Here is an 18,106-nt window from a genome sequence, read left to right as displayed (position 1 = left end):
CGATTATGTAAATACTTGAATCAGAAGTGATTGCAAAGTCCATTTAGTTCTACAGAAGAAACACGCAGTTAAAAAAAATATTATCTGAACAGAGACATAAAGAAACTAGTTAAAAAGGAAAGTTATTTTCCCTTATTTTAGTTTGAATAGTTACTATGTGTATTAGAGAAAAAATAATATAACTAAATTAATTTGCCGGGGGCAGGACGTAGCCCAGTAGTAAAGTGCTGGCCTGATGTGCGGTCAGAATAGGATCGATCCCTAAAGAAATAAGGGAACACATCAAATTGTAGACCAAATTTAATTCACTACTAGCATAGTAATGTCTGTATTTCATACCAAGTTGTAATGTGGGATTGAATGTCTGTAGTGTTGAATGTGCTGCCTATATGTTCCCAGTCAACATCTGACAATATGAATTAATTTTTGATGCAGTCATTATTTCGTGTTGCTATCTGTGTGATCCTTTATTTATTTCCATCAGTATATATATATATATATATATATATATATATATATATATATATATATATATATATATATATATATATATATATATATATATATATATATATTTAAACATGGCTCCCATATGCAACAACCTTAGTTAAAAATTATTAACAAGCTATGTCTGTATTATGTAGACAATTTGAATATTATACAAAAAATAAATTTAAGTTACAATTTAAAATGAAAATGCCAGGGAATTGTTTATTGTAATAAGGATGCCGGCCCAAAGATGATAAATGTTTTATGACCATACGCAATAAAATATTTTAATTTACTTAGCATAGAGGGAAATTAGTTTATATTATTTCGAAGGCATCATCACAGGATTGTAACTTTTCAAGTCATTGTATATTTTATAGACATTATAAAATAGTTGACATATAGTTGAAAATGAATTAGTAGATTAAGGTCAAGCATTTTTCTTTATATTATAATTAATTGGTTAGAAGCAGCGACCCCTTTATGTAAATAACATAAAATAAATATGCATACTAATAATAAATACTGTTTATTGTAGTAGTTGAAATGTATGCACATACATATTTTCTGGGCTAAAATATCTAGATATTACTACATTAACTGGAATAATTGTAACATTCCAGATGTTCCAATGATGAGGGATCTCTGGTCATTATAACAAAGTGGTTACTGCTATAGTGTGTTTAAATAAAATATATGTGTGTGCATGTATATCATTCTACGAGCGCATTAGACAAACATTATACTTAATCACGCACCAGATAGTGCTGATGACGAATGCATTAAACTGTATTTAGATATTGTTTACACCAGTCCTGGTTTCATTGTAGTTAATAGCATTCACTGTTATCATTATTATAACATCAATTTATTAAATATTTTAATCAACAATCTTTATTCAACGAACGCATTACAATGTTTTCAAAACATTGACAATCAAAACATGAAACTATACCTGAAAATGTATCTTATTTTTAATCTACAGTTACCGCAGTGGCGGGAAAGTTTTAACTTTTCGCTTATTAATAACACCCCCCCCCCCCCCCCCCCCCCCCCCCCCCCCCCGCCACCCAATACAAAATCCTGCCTACGCCACTGAGTTACCGCAATGTATTTGCAATTTATATATGATAAGACTAGTAGAGTAGTTCATTCCTGTACACGCATACAGTATATCACTCATGTCAGCATAGTTAAGTGGTACAGGTTGATGCGATAAGATATATGATTGATTGCCCTTAGTGGACCCATCGGCTTTTATCTTACTTCAACCAGTGCCCAGGACTGGCACATTCAAGTTTGTGGTATGTACTTTCCTGTTAATGGGGAAGTGCCCAATCCCTGGTTACCAGGATACGCCAGTACATATCTGTGCAATTTAAACGCGCTCTCTCACAGATGGTTGATTATTGACCCAACAAGGTATTATATGACAATATATACATTTGATTTGTACCTAAAAGTACTTTATTGAACCATCTACATAACCACTATATTACACTTATTATTGATATTTTATAAAACAAAATATTTGAATTATGGGTACGGTCCATAATTCTGTGAAAAATAACGCCTGTTTGGAGAGCAGAGGTGTGACGTATTATTTTGAGTCACGTGACGGGCATTCCCCGAGTAACTGCAGTGCCAAAACGATTTACCAAGCTCGTGTAACGAGAACGCTTGACCGTCCTCTGCGACGTAGGATAAATAGAATTATTTTTTTAAAATTAAAATAAGTTATTAAAAAATAATAAAAACATGTACTGAATGATAATAAGCTTATACATTAATTTATTTTAGTAACAGAAGCATGTTAAACGTCGACAATCCTGACTAGTTAGGCCTTTGCATCTATGGGTAAATTTATCATTAGTCGTACGCGAAAAACTCTAAACATCTGGATCACAAACACAGTCATTTTCCACCTTGTCAAATTCAGTATTATATAAAATATGCCATAACAGCTGACTTGGGATAGGAATTGTTACATTTTTAAGAGAATACTCTGAATTAGACGTTGTGTGTATATATATATATATATATATATATATATATATATATATATATATATATATATATATATATATATATATATATATATATATATATCGTCCTTTTGATCACACAAATCAGGATGCGCCTGGATGTTGTAGTTCCTTCACTGGCCGCCAGATGGACCTGGTGATGGTTTAACCCGTTACAGTGCTTACGAAAGTTGAATTGCTGCTATCTCGATGCATTTTTAACAGTTTTTAACAAAATAAAATATAAAATAAATTCAGTGGCGTATTTTTCAGGTACTGGCGGTGACGATTCCCAACTCTTCTTTTTTTTATTTGGCCATATATATATATATATATATATATATATATATATATATATATATATATATATATATATATATATATATATATATCATATATCATATAATATCTTACATTTTCAGTGCAATTAAAGTATGTGATAGTTTTCAGATCACATACTTTGAAAATTTGATAACTTTGCAAATTAGATGTAAATTAGTCGAGGTCTCGGCACTAGGTTTATTGACATTTAAGCAAACGTACTTAATTAAAGTTGCGTGTACAGTTTACAAAAACATGATGTATTAAGCTTGAGATTATATGATAAAGAGATTATTACCCTCGTGTATTTCGGTATCGTCAATATCATATATTAGGGGGAAAAAAATATATGATGCTCGCCAGAGGCTGGCATAATACAATTTTTATTCCTAATATATGATATTGACGATACCGAAAAACACTCTGGTAATAACCTATATATATATATATATATATATATATATATATATATATATATATATATATATATATATATACTATTTTTTTTTGGGGGGGGGGGGGGGCATCTGATATCATTACTGTTTTGTCATTACAGCTGTACTTATTGCAAAGAGCTCTGTCCTGTTTTGATTTAGTAAACTATTCTGGGAGTGGCAGTCCTCTTTGTGCAAGAATGGTGAAATATCCAGTAAAGGTTTCCTCGTGTCTCGGGAGTGGCTGTTCTCATACAGATGAGGCAATAGTTAGAGAATCATGAAATCAACAAATATTTTGCCAAAATTTGCCATTTTTAAATTACGGCTAGAGAAAGGAAACCTGCTACAATGCCACTGGTTACTCCTACGGCATAACAAAAAAGGATAGTTATGTTATGTACACTGTTCCGCAGACAGGAGATTATGCACCATACATACATACATACATACATACATACATACATACATGTGTACATATTTACATACATACATGTGGACATACATGCATACATACATACATATATATATACATACATACATACATACATACATACATACCTGGATGCCTCAATAGCTCAAAAGGTATCGTGGCAAGTCTGCAAAGTTGCGGACGATTCGATGTTATAGGTTCCCTGCACAGAGTCCCTGCAACGGCACGTGTCAATGTGTGAGGCCAGAAAGCATTTAATTATCTATGTATGTAAGAGTCAACCTCGACATACATACAATATATAAATATTCATACATCAACACACACACACACACACACACACACACACACACACCACACACACATACATGGATGCGATTCGGTGCCACAGGTTCGAGTCCCAGCAACGGCATGGGACAATTTGTGAGGTCAGAAAGGATTTAATTATCCCCTGTGCCAGTGCGTTAATATCTATGTATGTAACAGTCAACCTCGACATGCATACAATATATAGATATTCATACATCAATACATACATACATACATACAATACAATACAATACAATACAATACAATACAATACAATACAATACCGGTAATATAATATAATATTGCAAATTAGATGTAAATGAACCAGGTTACAGCAGCACAACGTTTATTGACATGTAAATAAACGTGCTACGGCGACACTACAGAAAACGCTTAACAGAGAAACTTTACATTTATTATATGATAAAGAGATTATTACCCTTCTGTGTTTGGGTATCGTCAATATCATATATTAGGAATAAAAAAAAATAAAAAAATTATACCTAATATATGATATTGATGATATACAGAGAGAGAGAGAGAGAGAGAGAGAGAGAGAGAGAGAGAGAGAGAGAGAGAGAGAGAGAGAGAGAGAGAGAGAGAGAGAGAGCAAAATAAGGAAGTGAGATATCACACTAATATGCAATGAAAACTACTCAAAAGACACGAGTGATGACTGACGTCACGTAAAAAATATATCGATAAAATTAGTCCGAAGGAACGTAGAAAGTATTGACTTAATGCCCGCACTGCACTAATCTATAAATTGCTTCCACTGTGCACTAAACAGTCACAGTAATTGTTGAATTCACGGTTTTCACGGTAAATTATACTAACCTGTCAAGCAACGGTCGTAGAAATTCAAACGTGAATGATAAGGATATAGTGTTCATACACCACGAGCAGATCCGGCATTGATTTGTATGTCTGATCTGTAAAATGTGTCACCATATTGTTAGCCTACGTTAGACTTTCTAGGCAGCGCACTAGCATATCCAGGACTTTCGATTCGTATCAAAGTTCGCATTCTCCGTCAAATAGTTACGGAGTAAAAATAGCTTTCAATCTGATTGGTAGTAACGTGACATTGTTAAATTATCTGAGCATACACTGTTATCTATTCCAGATATTAATATATTTTAAGGGTTAGTTTGTTTTGTTTAACGACATCACTGATATATTAATAATCATCTATTAGATGTCAGACATTTGGTAATTTGACATATAGTCTTAGAGAAGAAACCCGCTACATTTTTCAGTTAGTAGCAAGGGATATTTTATCTGCACCATCCCACAAACAGGATATCACATACACTACCTAAAGCTACATGACCTGAGCCGATTTCATCTTTTATAATAGTTTATAATTTAAACTAAACGTGCTATTAAAACATCATTCTCTTTATATACAACCGGCCTCGGTGGCGTCGTGGTTAGGCCATCGGCCAACAGGATGGTAGGTACTGGGTTCGCATCCCAGTCGAGGCATGGGATTTTTAATCCAGATACCGACTTCAAACCCTGAGTGAGTTCTCCGCAAGGCTCAGTGGGTAGGTGTAAACCACTTGCACCGACCAGTGATCCATAATTGGTTCAACAAAGGCCATGGTTTGTGCTATCATGCCTGTGGGAAGCGCAAATAAAAGATCCCTTGCTGCTAATCGGAAAGAGTAGCCCATGAAATGGCGACAGCGGGTTTTCTCTCAAATCTGTGTGGTCCTTAACCATATGTCTGACGCCATATAACCGTAAATAAAATGTGTTGAGTGCGTCGTTAAATAAAACATTTCTTTCTTTCTCTATATACAATATGAATTAATTCCATGATACTGAACTGCCCCAAAGCTTCACGTCAGAATCCTATTTCATTTTTTACAACAGTTTGTAACTTAAACTAAATATTTTATGTAGTTGATGCGCAACTCTTCAAAAACTAACAAAGATTACAAATTTAAAACATTTATTATAATAAAAAGTTGTTTTACAAATCTCAAAATATGTCTTATTCAATTTTAATTCCATAATTCTTAAACCTGACTAATGGATATTCTAAAGTGCTTTTACAAACTAACAAATTATTTACTACTGACATAATTGAAAAGTAAATAGCGGAGCGGCCTCTTGTTTACGTTTTAAAACATGATTAATACTTTAAATGAAAGCTTCCCATAACACAGTTTGATACAATAATATGATCATGGATGGTCATTATCGTCTCTGGTTGCAATGCATCACAACATCAAAAATACAATTTTATAAAAACCCTGGAATTGATACATATTATCATAGTGGAACATTTACAACTATATTCAAATGAAAATTATATATAGTTAGCCGTGTACATACGATTCAATTAATTGTTATTGTGTCACCTGCATTTACGCAATAACTTAGGCATTAGTTAATTAGGGGATAGCAATGAGTCCAATTAGTGTGAAACTACCTTACAGCAATTAAGAACGCTATGGCTTTTAATGGTTGCCACCAGCTTATCAGCTAAGGACTAAAACCCATGGCAATTACGAGTCAACAAACATATCGATCTTATAAATATTCGTTTTCCGTACATGAGGATATATAGAGACCCAGAGATATAGACCGGGAAGGTTGGACCCAATGGGAGACCCTTGAGGTCTCAGTAACAATGTCAACTCTATCGGGAGACCTGTGTGTCATTCACCCAAGAGCTCTGACTGGTATATTATCTGTATCACCATGTTGGTAATTTATTAATCATGAAAGTAAAATACAAAAAACTACATCACCAACTTGAGACTTGTCTTCTATCCATTAACATTCAAAAAAAAAAATTACGCTCTGTTAATATTATAAAACAATTTAGAGCCACAAATGTAAAATGAGCCATCATTCGTAATCAACCAGAAAATATACACGAACTTGTATTCAATAGGAAAATATGGATATCCATGTGCAAACGAGCACGTACTCAATAGGAAAATATGGATATCCATGTGCAAACGAAGACGTACTCAATAGGAAAATATGGATATCCATGTGCAAACGAACACGTACTCAATAGGAAAATATGGATATCCATGTGCAAACTAGCACGTACTCAGTAGGAAAATATGGATATCCATGTGCAAACTAGCACGTACTCAATAGGAAAATATGAATATCCATGTGCAAAGTAACACGTACTCAATAGGATATATTCATGTGCACACTAGCACGTACACAATAGGAAAATATGGATATCCATGTGCACACTAGCACGTACTCAATAGGAAAATATGGATATCGCTGTGCACACTAGCACGCACGTACTCAATAGGAAAATATGGATATCCATGTGGAAACTAACACGTACTCAATAGGAAAATATGGATATCCATGTGCAAAGTAACACGTACTCGGTAGGAAAATATGGATATCCATGTGCAAACTAGCACGTACTCAATAGGAAAATGGGGAGGGGGGGGGGGGGACTTGATCGCTTCGTACGGTGCTTTGTTGGAGTACCGAGTCGCGTACGTTGGGTGTATGGCGACTCGGTAAAGAAGACTCGAAGAGGAGGGAGGAGGAGACGTGTGACAGGGGTGGCACGGGGGGGTGGGGGTGGGGGTGTAAAAGATGGCGGCTCAACCGCAAGCGGAGGGCTCTTTTGCATTGCCGTCCCCGCCGATCCAGTAGAAGAGGAAGTAGACGCCACCGGCCGACGAGACCTTGGATGCATCCAGCGACGTGATGAACACGGCTATGACCCAGTCGTCGCCGCCCGCCCCCCCCCCCCTCCCCTCCCCTCCACTTCGAAGCCGAAGCCGAAGCCGACTCCGGTGAAGCGTAGGAAGGTGCCAAAAGGTGATGGTGGTGGTGGGGGCACACTTTTATATTTATACACTTTTACACTATTATAAAACAAATATAAAGCAAAATATCTGAAAAGTGCTAACTTCTAAATTTTTATTGCAAATTCCGCCCACCTCAAACTTACCGCCCCCCCCCCCCACCCCCACACCACACACACACCACCACACCCCACACCCTTCCTGGCCCGGACTTAGTCATTGGCGATGTCAGAGGCTAAGCCCGTGACAGGCGTGTGCGAAACCGTCGTGGTGCATGCGCACGTTAAACATTATCCGCTCCGCACTCGGACAAATACAAATTCATGTGGAAACGATAGGCAAAAAATACATTCATGTGCAAACAATAAGAAAATGTACATATTCACGTGCAAACGAACCTATAATAAATAAGAAAATATACATATCCATGTACAAACAACAAGAACGTTGTGACTCAACAGGCCGACGGCACGTCCACGTTGCACATTAAATTTTGTGAGGCATGGCATCGAAACAGACCGTAACAAATATCGTTTTAATGTGTGTGTTTTCGTTGTGTCAGACTGCTTTGAGCAAGTAACGATGAAATCACGTGTGCTATTTTAGTCACGTGACCAGTGGCACGTGCAAAACCACTTTTGCCTCAATGGTGCTGTGCACGTGCTATGGATCGAGTCACGTGGGCTGTGATGGGCTTCAAATGGAGTGTCGACATTGCCACTACAATACTTATTCCTGAAAAATAACCTACTTTCAACAGTCATTGACTTTATTTAAATTTTAGATTGTGAAGTTTTTAATTTGACTCGGTATATATTATTGCACATGCGAACATGTTCTCAACATACAAATACCTACTACTTTTATTTAGTGTGTTTATGGACCAGAGTAACTTGCCTATCCCAAAATTATGTATGTGAAGGGAGTATGAATAATTATTGTGTTTTTACGCCAGAGATAACCTACCTAATTATGAGTAGTAAGGAGGCCTACCGGGTGCCATGACCTACTTTTCCCGTGATCACGTGACCTTAATAGGATTCACGATGAGAACAGACGAGTCACCTTGTAATCTCGAGTTGCCCCCCCCCCCCCCCCCCCCCCCCCCCCCCCCCCCCCCCCCCCCTCCCCGGGACTTTTATCTCTTATGCAGTTATGGAAAACTTTTGGAGTATCGCGGCTCGTACACTGGGTCGCGGGCTTCCGTGACTTTGGTGTACGGTGACGCGATCGTACCGACGAAGAAGGGGGGAGATGGAGGAAGAGGAAAAGCGCGCCAGGAACGGCACGGGGGAGGACCAAAGCTGGCGGTTCAACCGCCAGCGGCGGTCCCTTCTGCGACGCCGCCCCCAGCCCAGCCTGAGTTGACGAGACCAGCCTTGCGGGAACCGTCGACCACCGAGAGGGACCGACTCAACACCGCGGTGTGAGAGACACCCCACGACGATCCTCCATCGCCGACCGTCACGTGGCCCAGGCAGAACTGGCCGGTATCGCCGGTATAGCCAGTCGCCACGCCACAGGCCCGATCAGCCGCCGTTGGCAAGAGGAAGGCAACATCACCGACCAACCAGCCAACCAAGACCGAGAGACCAGCGCCGGTAGTCTTATTTATTTTTGGACTGTCCTTCCAAAATGCCCCAAATTATATAAATATTCGACCGAGCAGTCAATTCTTTTTATTTTTGGCTTGTAACGTTTTTCTTTCTAATTTTAATCCTACTAATTTCTTTTACTAATTGCTATTTTCAAAATTCTGTCCATTTTCACCCCCACCCCCCCCCCACCCCCTCCTAAATCAGGGGTGTTATCTATCTAATTTAATTTTGACTGCCCAATCTAATCTAGCGACCAAATTTAATGAGTAGAATTTTCTTTATTAATTATATTAATTAAAGATGCGCATCAAAATTTTAAAGGCCCACTATTTAATTTTTGGATGTAAATTTCAAAATTGTCCCCTTAATTTTGTTCTGTCCCGGAGCAAGTCACTGGCTATCCAGAGAGAGGCCCCGGGACGGACATGCTCGAAACTCTAATGGTATGTGAGCATGTTAAAATTATTCGCACTCGCACTCGCAGGTGTGCGACCTTGTTTTGCAGGTGCGTGAATTTGAGCCGTGGTGTGCAGGTGTATAACCTTGATGTAAGTCTGACCTTGGTGTGGGGAGGCAGTGACCTTGTTATCCTTGGTGTGCAGGTGTATAACCTTGGTGTAAGTCTGACCTTGGTGTGGGGAGGCAGTGACCTTGGTATCCTTGGTGTGCAGGTGCATTACTGACTTCCTCCTTGAGCAAGGGCACGTCTGTATTTCATCTAACGTGCAGGCAACTGGCGTTTTCTTTTTGTGTTTCTTGTATAATGTTTACTGTCTTGTTGTTGTTGTTTTTCTAGTTGGCTTACCATTAAACATACATATTGTTTTAATTCTTCACAATTGCCTAGAAGTGAATATGTGAACCACAACACGTGTCACAATTAGGAACTATAGTGGACCGTCATCAATCAACTCTCACCCGGAAGTCAACTGTGTAGTGAGACCTGACTATATGATTGTGCATGAAGTGACTAAGTTTAGGTTAGAAGGCATTAAAACGTCCGGCATAATATGCCAATGGCTTCTAAGTTGTTTAGACTGCATTTCTTTGGTTAAGGGAAGGGATTTATCTCAGTCGTTTGAAAGAAAGAAAGAAATATTTTATTGAACGACGCACTCAACACATTTTATTTACGGTTATATGGCGTCAGACATATGGTTAAGGACCACACAGATTTTGAGAGGAAACCCACTGTCGCCACTATATGGGCTACTCTTCCGATTAGCAGCAAGGGATCTTTTATTTGCGCTTCCCACAGGCAGGATAGCACACACCATGGCTTTTGTTGAACCAGTTATGGATCACTGGTCGGTGCAAGTGGTTTACACCTACCCATTGAGCCTTGCGGAGCCAGTCGTTTGAGTGCTCGCTTGAGGTATTTGCGTCGCAGGATCGAACCGCCTCGGTGATTGTTTTTTTTTCTTCTCGTTACAACCAGTGAACCACAACTGGACAAAGGCCGTGATATGTGTTTTCCTGTCTGTGGGAAAGTGCATATTAAATATCCCTTGCTGTATTAGGGAAAATGTAGCGGACTTGCTCTTATGACTACGAGTCAGAATTAACAAATGTTTGGCATCCAATAGCCGATGATTAATTAATCAATGTGCGCTAGTGGTGTCGTCAGTGGCGTATCTACGGAAAATAGCGCCTATGGCAAGCACTGAAATTGCATCATACATCTGGGGGAAAAAAATCACTTTCCGAGGATGGCTTGTCTGACTTTAATAGAATCTGCTCAGTGGCGTCCCCCTTTAAGTGGCGCCCAGGGCACGTGCCGTAGGCTACCTACCATACCTTAGGTACGCTACCGGGTGTCGTTTAACGAAACAAACTGGTTTTTTTTTAATTAGTTAAAGGGGCATTCCTTAGTTTGCTGCAATTTTTAAGATGTTATCGACCAACAGAGACTTTCTGACGATTGTAATTACATGGTCAAATATATTTTCCTGCATAACATATTAGTGGCTGTATATTAAACGTATTTCTGATCGTTCTAATATTTGTACTAGCGTAAATTTAATTTTATTTCCTAAAATAAAAAAAAATTCCGTACGTACGAAATTATTTGAAGACACAATCCGGTTTGGGCTTCTTACAAATATTAAAACGACCAGAAACACATTGAATATACAGACACTGATATTATAAACAAGAAAATATATTTAATATGTAAGTTTAATCGTAGAAATATTTTATTAGTCGGAAACATCTTACAATGCAGCAAACTCGGGAATGTGCCTTTAATTGCTGTGCGTCAGCTGGGCAAGTAGCATTGCGTCTTTTGTCATCTTCAGTTTGATGCCATGATGGAGCAATAGAGTCGTATATTTTGTCACGCGACCGTCCATTAAGACAGTTTTTCGGTCGATTCTTCCTACTGATAATTAAGACGTTCGGAATGGAAGGAAGGAAATGTTTTATTTAACGACGCACTCAACACATTTTATTTTACGGTTATATGGCGTCGGACATATGGTTAAGGACCACACAGGTATTGAGAGAGGAAACCCGCTGTCGCCACTTCATGGGCTACTCTTTTCGATTAGCAGCAAGGGATCTTTTATATGCACCATCCCACAGACAGGATAGTGCATACCACGGCCTTTGTTACACCAGTTGTGGAGCACTGGCTGGAACGAGAAATAGTCCAATAGGTCCACCGACGGGAATCGATCCCAGACCGACTGCACATCAAGCGAACGCTTTACCACTGGGCCACGTCCCGCCCCTTCAGAATGGAAGTCAAGTCTATACCTGACACGGAAAGCTGCAGAAAATTTCTATGCATTTTCAAATACAATGTCATCACCTGAAACTATTCAGGGTGGGATACTCTGCCCCTCTCCCCCCATTACAAAGTAAAAACATTCATTGATTTTATAAATATTGCATTTTCCCAGGCCATTCCAAATTAAATCAGCTGTTGGTAATGCTATGACGTCTCAGATACTTGACGTCATACTCTGAGCTGCAGACAATGAAACGTCGTCATCGCAGACTGTGAAGCAGATACAGGCGACGTCAAGTGAGTTCAGTAGTTCCATTTTTGTTTTGGTTTGTTTTGTTTAGTTTTTTTCCCTTAGACTTTTACTTTTATTTGTGCTCTTTGTTTTTCTTCTTTTAATTTCATGTTTTTTGGTTAATCAGTATTAAAATTTATCACGATAGGCTATAGTACTCAAAATGTATGCATATATTCAAAGAAAATTATTGTTATTATTTTTTTTTTTTTATGATTATAATAATAATAATTATGATTATTATTATGACGATGATGGTTATGAGAATTTTTTTTTTTCTTACTTAACCACATTATGACGTCTTATTTATTTATTTATTTATTTATTATTATTATTTATCAATCTAATTAAAATTAGCTCAACTGGTTAATTACTATTGCCTGTGGATCTAACAGCACCCCGTTGGAGCTCATGTCCAGCTGACCTTTCATTCGACCAATCAAAACCTTACTTGCAAAATCATGCCAGTGATTTGAAAATAATTTGAAAACATTCGGGATTATGCCGAGGGTATACGAAATGATTCGGGTGAATTACGAAATATGCCGGAAACTAATTTCAATATAAAATTTTATATAAAATTCATTTCAAGACGGAAAAAAAAAAAAAAAAAAAAATCAGACAAAAACGTGATGGTATAACCATAAAATTTCTTTATACTAGTAAACAATCCAGAGTTTATTACTGCATTTTTCACCCTTTTTTAATGTTGAAATAGACCAACAAGTTCGCCTATTGCATAAATAGTCTCGCCCGATATTTTTAGAGTTTGTATGCCCCCGAATAACGCTATAAAAAGCGAAGTGTAATTGATCGATATTTAAATTGTTATTTATAGATGAAATGTCACCTGGACATGGGAGTCCACGTAATGCTGTTAGATCTACTGGTAGACCAGTAGGGCTAATTTTAATCAGATAGTTTGTTTATATTATTATTATTATTATTATTATTCAGAAATGTAGGAACCATATGGCGGGAACTGCTGGCGCGACAAAAAATTGGGGTCAGATCGCTACGAAAAGTACTACTAACGAAAGTGCGCTGCGCAGCATCTGCAGAAACCGGGCTTCAGTCACGAACCAGTCGAGCATAGTTGGTGGCAGGAAATTCGTCGTCGACGGCTTCGGCGACGACGGCAGCGAAAGTGACGTGCTGTTGTATTCCACTGACGATGAGCTTGGGTCAGAGTTCGACGGGATCGAGACTAGCGGAAGCGAAACACCCGATTTCCAGGTAGGTCTACGGCCGCTAGAGGGCACCGAGCAGGATGCTGCTGATGATGATGGTTATGATGGTGATGGTGACGGTGATGCTGTTGCAGCAGGTTATGGCAGCCGCCGTAAAGCCGATGGAGGTTGTGAGACAGATGATTTCTTGATACAAAATAACCAGTTTTCACCTCACCAACCAGATAGGTCTAGTGCGCGAGATGATTTTTCGATCGACCATCTACAGTTTCCCGATCGCCAAGAAGATAGCGAGGAAGATGATTTCACGATCGAAAGTCACCGGTTTCTCGATCGCCTTGAAGATAGCGAAGAAGATGATTTAACGATCGAAAGTCACCAGTTTCCCGATCGCCTTGAAGATAGCGAGGAAGATGATTTCACGATCGAAAGTCGTCGGATTCCCGATCGCATTGAAGATAGCGAGGAAGAGGATTTAACGATCGAAAGTCGCCGGATTCCCGATCACCTTGAAGATAGTAAGGAGGATGATTTCACGATCGAAAGTCACCGGTTTCCCCATCGCCTTGAAGATAGCGAGGAAGATGATTTCACGATCGAAAGTCACTGCTTTCCCCATCGCCACGATCAAGATGTACTCAATTCTAATGAAAAATGTAATACATACTACAAAACCTCCGACGATGAATTCGGCACTGAACAAGACTCCTGTGGCGACCACCATGCCGACGCCATTGCTTTCGACAACGTCGGCAATGTCAAGGACATTAGCGACGAAGCGGAACTGGTCCCGATCGTCTGTGCCAGTTCAAAGTACTTCTGGGAACGGAACCAATACGAGGCAGGCACCAGCTTGGGAACGAGGCTCCACCGGTACATAAATTACATCTGCAACATTGATGACAAGTGTAGTGGGCAGTGCGACCACAACAATGGAGACGTAAACAGTCGGTCGCTGGATCAAATCCATGGTGCGGAGGCAGCAGAAAAAGAAGAAGATTCTGACGAAGACCAAGAATCTGATGAAGAAGAAGTTGCTCGCATTGGTGCTTCTGCTGCCGGTGATAACGATGACAGTGATGATGATGATGATGATGAGGAGGAGGAGGAGGAGGAGGAGGATAGCATCGGGGATAGCTTGGTCGTAAATCAGTCATGGGGACAAGGCGCCCACGGCCGACCGACTCGTCAGAGAAGCGGCGAGAGGGACTTTGATGACGTGGATGAGGATCGGGGTCATGTCATTTCAAGACCCAGAACGCCGCCTCCACCCCCCGCCCGGAATGAACTAAGCACACGTCACCGAAGCTTCGCGTCCACTCTGAAGTTCTGGCAGGGAGTTGAGCGGATCATGGTTCCCAACTTCGTCCGCGAGGCGGTCAACCTGTTTGATGATTCTGATACAAGTTCCGAGGAATCAGAAACAGGTAAATATTATGATCTTTATCAAATCAAATCAAATCAAACATGTCTTACGATTCTGATACAAGTTCCGAGAAATCTGACACTGGTAAATATGATCTTTATCAAATCAAATCAAATCGAATCAAATCAAACTAGTTTTATGATTTTGATACAAGTTCCGAGAAATCTAACGCAGGTAAATATCATATTTATCAAATCAAATCAAATCAAACCTGTTTGATGATTCTGATACAAGTTCCAAGGATTCTGATGCAGGTAAATATGATCTTTATCAAATAAAATCAAATCAAATAAAATAAAATAAGTTTATTCATCAATACATGAACAATATAAATGAGCTGCGTCACGTATTGTGGTCCAGTAATACCCGAACAAACACAATAATATGACAGTGATAGAAATCGTAATTTGGTAGACTGCTGATAGATCAGAAATAAATCTAAGTTATTGGTAAATCATAAGACGCAAGTACTACACCAAGCAATAGTCATACATACCATGGGCGGATCCAGGAAATATTTTTAGGGGGGGACCAAAAAAGAAGGGCACATTGACTCGTCAAAAGGGCACCTTACTACAAGTTTTGATATTTACAATTAATATGAATTCCTACAGTTCTACGTCATAATATACTAGCAATAATGAAGTAAATTGGCGTCACTCGCGTTAGAACCTCAATGGGGCCCCATTGAGACTCAATAACACAGACACATATCTGCAAGCTTGCGCATGTACACGAAAATCTTGATTTCATTTATCTACAATATAATTATTGTTTACTTAAAAAAAAAAAAAAATTCTACAAACAAAAAGGGCACTTGGACATTTTGAGGGCACTTGAACAATTTTTTTGGGGGGACGCGTCCCCCTGGTCCCCCCCCCCCCCCCTTGGATCCGCCCATGCATACTAGGTGCGTGTGCTGGACTTTTAGCTGGGGGTCTACACTGGCGTCCGAAGTACATATAGTGTGTGTGTGGGGGGGGGGGGGGGGGGGGGGCAATTACACTTGAGGAAAAAGAAACTAACTTCCGAAATCATCCTCTTGCACATGCGCAAACAGACAGGCAGCCTTAAGATCTATAGCAGGGGTGAGACGTGGCCCAGTGGTAAAGCGCACGCTCGGTCTCGGATCGATCCCCGTCGGTGGCCTCACTGAGCCATTTCTCTTTCCACCCAATGCATCACGACTGGTATATCAAATGCCGTGGTATTTACTATCCTGTCTGTGAGATGGTGCATATAAAACACCCCTTGCTACTAATGGAAACATTAAATGTAGTGGGTTTCCTCTCTAAGACTAGATGTCAAAATTACCAAATGTTTGACATCCATTTGCAGATGATTAATAAATCATTGCGCTCCAGTGGTGTCGTTAAACAAAACAAACCCTCTCTCTCTCTCTCTCTCTCTCTCTCTCTCTCTTTCCCTCCCTCCCTCCCTCCCTCCCCCCCTCTCTCCTTCACTCTCTCTCTCTCTCTCTCTCTCTCTCTCTCTCTCTCTCTCTCTCTCTCTCTCTCTCTCTCTCTCTCTCTCTCTCTCTCTGATTCTGATAATCTGATTTCCAAGACTGCAATAAGATATTTACAGTCTGGGACCTCATCATCTCGACCGGCCTCGGTGGCGTCGTGGCAGGCCATCGGTCTACAGGCTGGTAGGTACTGGGTTCGGATCCCAGTCGAGGCATGGGATTTTTAATCCAGATACCGACTCCAAACCCTGAGTGAGTGCTCCGCAAGGCTCAATGGGTAGGTGTAAACCACTTGCACCGACCAGTGATCCATAACTGGTTCAACAAAGGCCATTGTTTGTGCTATCCTGCCTGTGGGAAGCGCAAATAAAAGATCCCTTGCTGTTAATCGGAAGAGTAGCCCATGTAGTGGATGACAGCGGTTTTCCTCTCAAAATCTGTGTGGTCCTTAACCATATGTCTGACGCCATATAACCGTAAATAAAATGTGTTGAGTGCGTCGTTAAATAAAACACTTCTTTCTTTCATCATCTCAATCATTGTAACAGACACACAGACAAACCGATACAGACAACTTTGAGATAGCACTTTTAAGGCTTCTCATTGCTGATGAACGCTGGTGCAGGTTTTTATTTTATTTTATTTATTTATTAAATTTGTTTATTATTATTATTTTTTTTTTTTTTTTTTTTTTTTTTTTTTTTTTTTTCTCAGAGGATCGTCTTTGTTTTGGAGATACGGGAAATACGTCACAGTCGTACAGGTATCGTTACAGCACGCCCGAATGTGACTTCATCTTCATTCATCCAATAGAAAACGTAGGCTTTGGTGATGGTGACATCACGAGCGGCCAATCCCGATTCGCGTCTGACCAAACCTCAGGAATTAGATGGTGGATCATATTTGTCTGGTGGTGTCTGACCCTGGTATTTCTCGCGTTACTCGTGGCTTTGTTAATATCGGAAAACCTGTATCCCGGCCTGTTTTCGAACTACTCTCAGTGTGAGTGCTACAGCATTTTCGGGATGTTCACGACTATTTTATACGAACCGTCCGAGAAATGGAACTTTTGGCCGTCAGAGGAATGGAACCTTTGGCCGTCAGAGGAATGGAACTTTTGGAGTTAAGAATTGTTTAAGTTTGTTGTTTCGTTGCTTTTAATGTTGCTTTGCCTTGTTTTGTGAAAAAACAAAACAACTGAAATGGTTGTACTTGTCTTTCGTCGACGGAGAGTTGTTAGATGTGGGTGACTCGATGAAAGAACTGTAATTTTGCATTGTGGTAATTTTTTATATACTCTTGTATTTGTTTCAATAAAAATATATATATATTTTTTAACCTGAGCGTTACGTAGGTCTAACGCAATTTTTAACACTCAAATCTCTCTCTCTCTCTCTCTCTCTCTCTCTCTCTCTCTCTCTCTCTCTCTCTCTCTCTCTCTCTCTCTCTCTCATTAACGCACTATGTTTCGGCAACAAGGTATAATGTAGGTAGTTTTAACATTGCCAAAAATTAAATTGCGACTGAATGGCGAATTTTGTTGGTTACAGAGAAGAAACCCACTGCGTTTTTCCATTAGTAG

The 18,106-nt window shown here is 39.4% G+C and overlaps 1 protein-coding gene across 1 annotated transcript; it reads left to right on the top strand.

Moving 5' to 3' along the window:
- Window positions 1-12,369: 12,369 nt before the first annotated feature.
- On the top strand, window positions 12,370-17,862 carry LOC121377553 (protein starmaker-like). Its single transcript, XM_041505599.1, has 3 exons — window positions 12,370-12,445; window positions 13,398-15,057; window positions 17,239-17,862. The coding sequence occupies exons 2-3, from the start codon at window positions 13,413-13,415 to the stop codon at window positions 17,649-17,651; spliced, it is 2,058 nt and encodes a 685-aa protein (XP_041361533.1). The 5' UTR covers window positions 12,370-12,445; window positions 13,398-13,412; the 3' UTR covers window positions 17,652-17,862.
- The last annotated feature ends 244 nt before the right edge of the window (window positions 17,863-18,106 follow it).

Source organism: Gigantopelta aegis, chromosome 7 (genome assembly GCF_016097555.1).
Source record: "Gigantopelta aegis isolate Gae_Host chromosome 7, Gae_host_genome, whole genome shotgun sequence".
Lineage (NCBI taxonomy): Eukaryota > Metazoa > Mollusca > Gastropoda > Neomphalida > Peltospiridae > Gigantopelta > Gigantopelta aegis.
The sequence above is the reverse complement of the archived record's forward strand: the minus strand, read 5'-3'. Positions and strand labels throughout refer to the sequence as shown.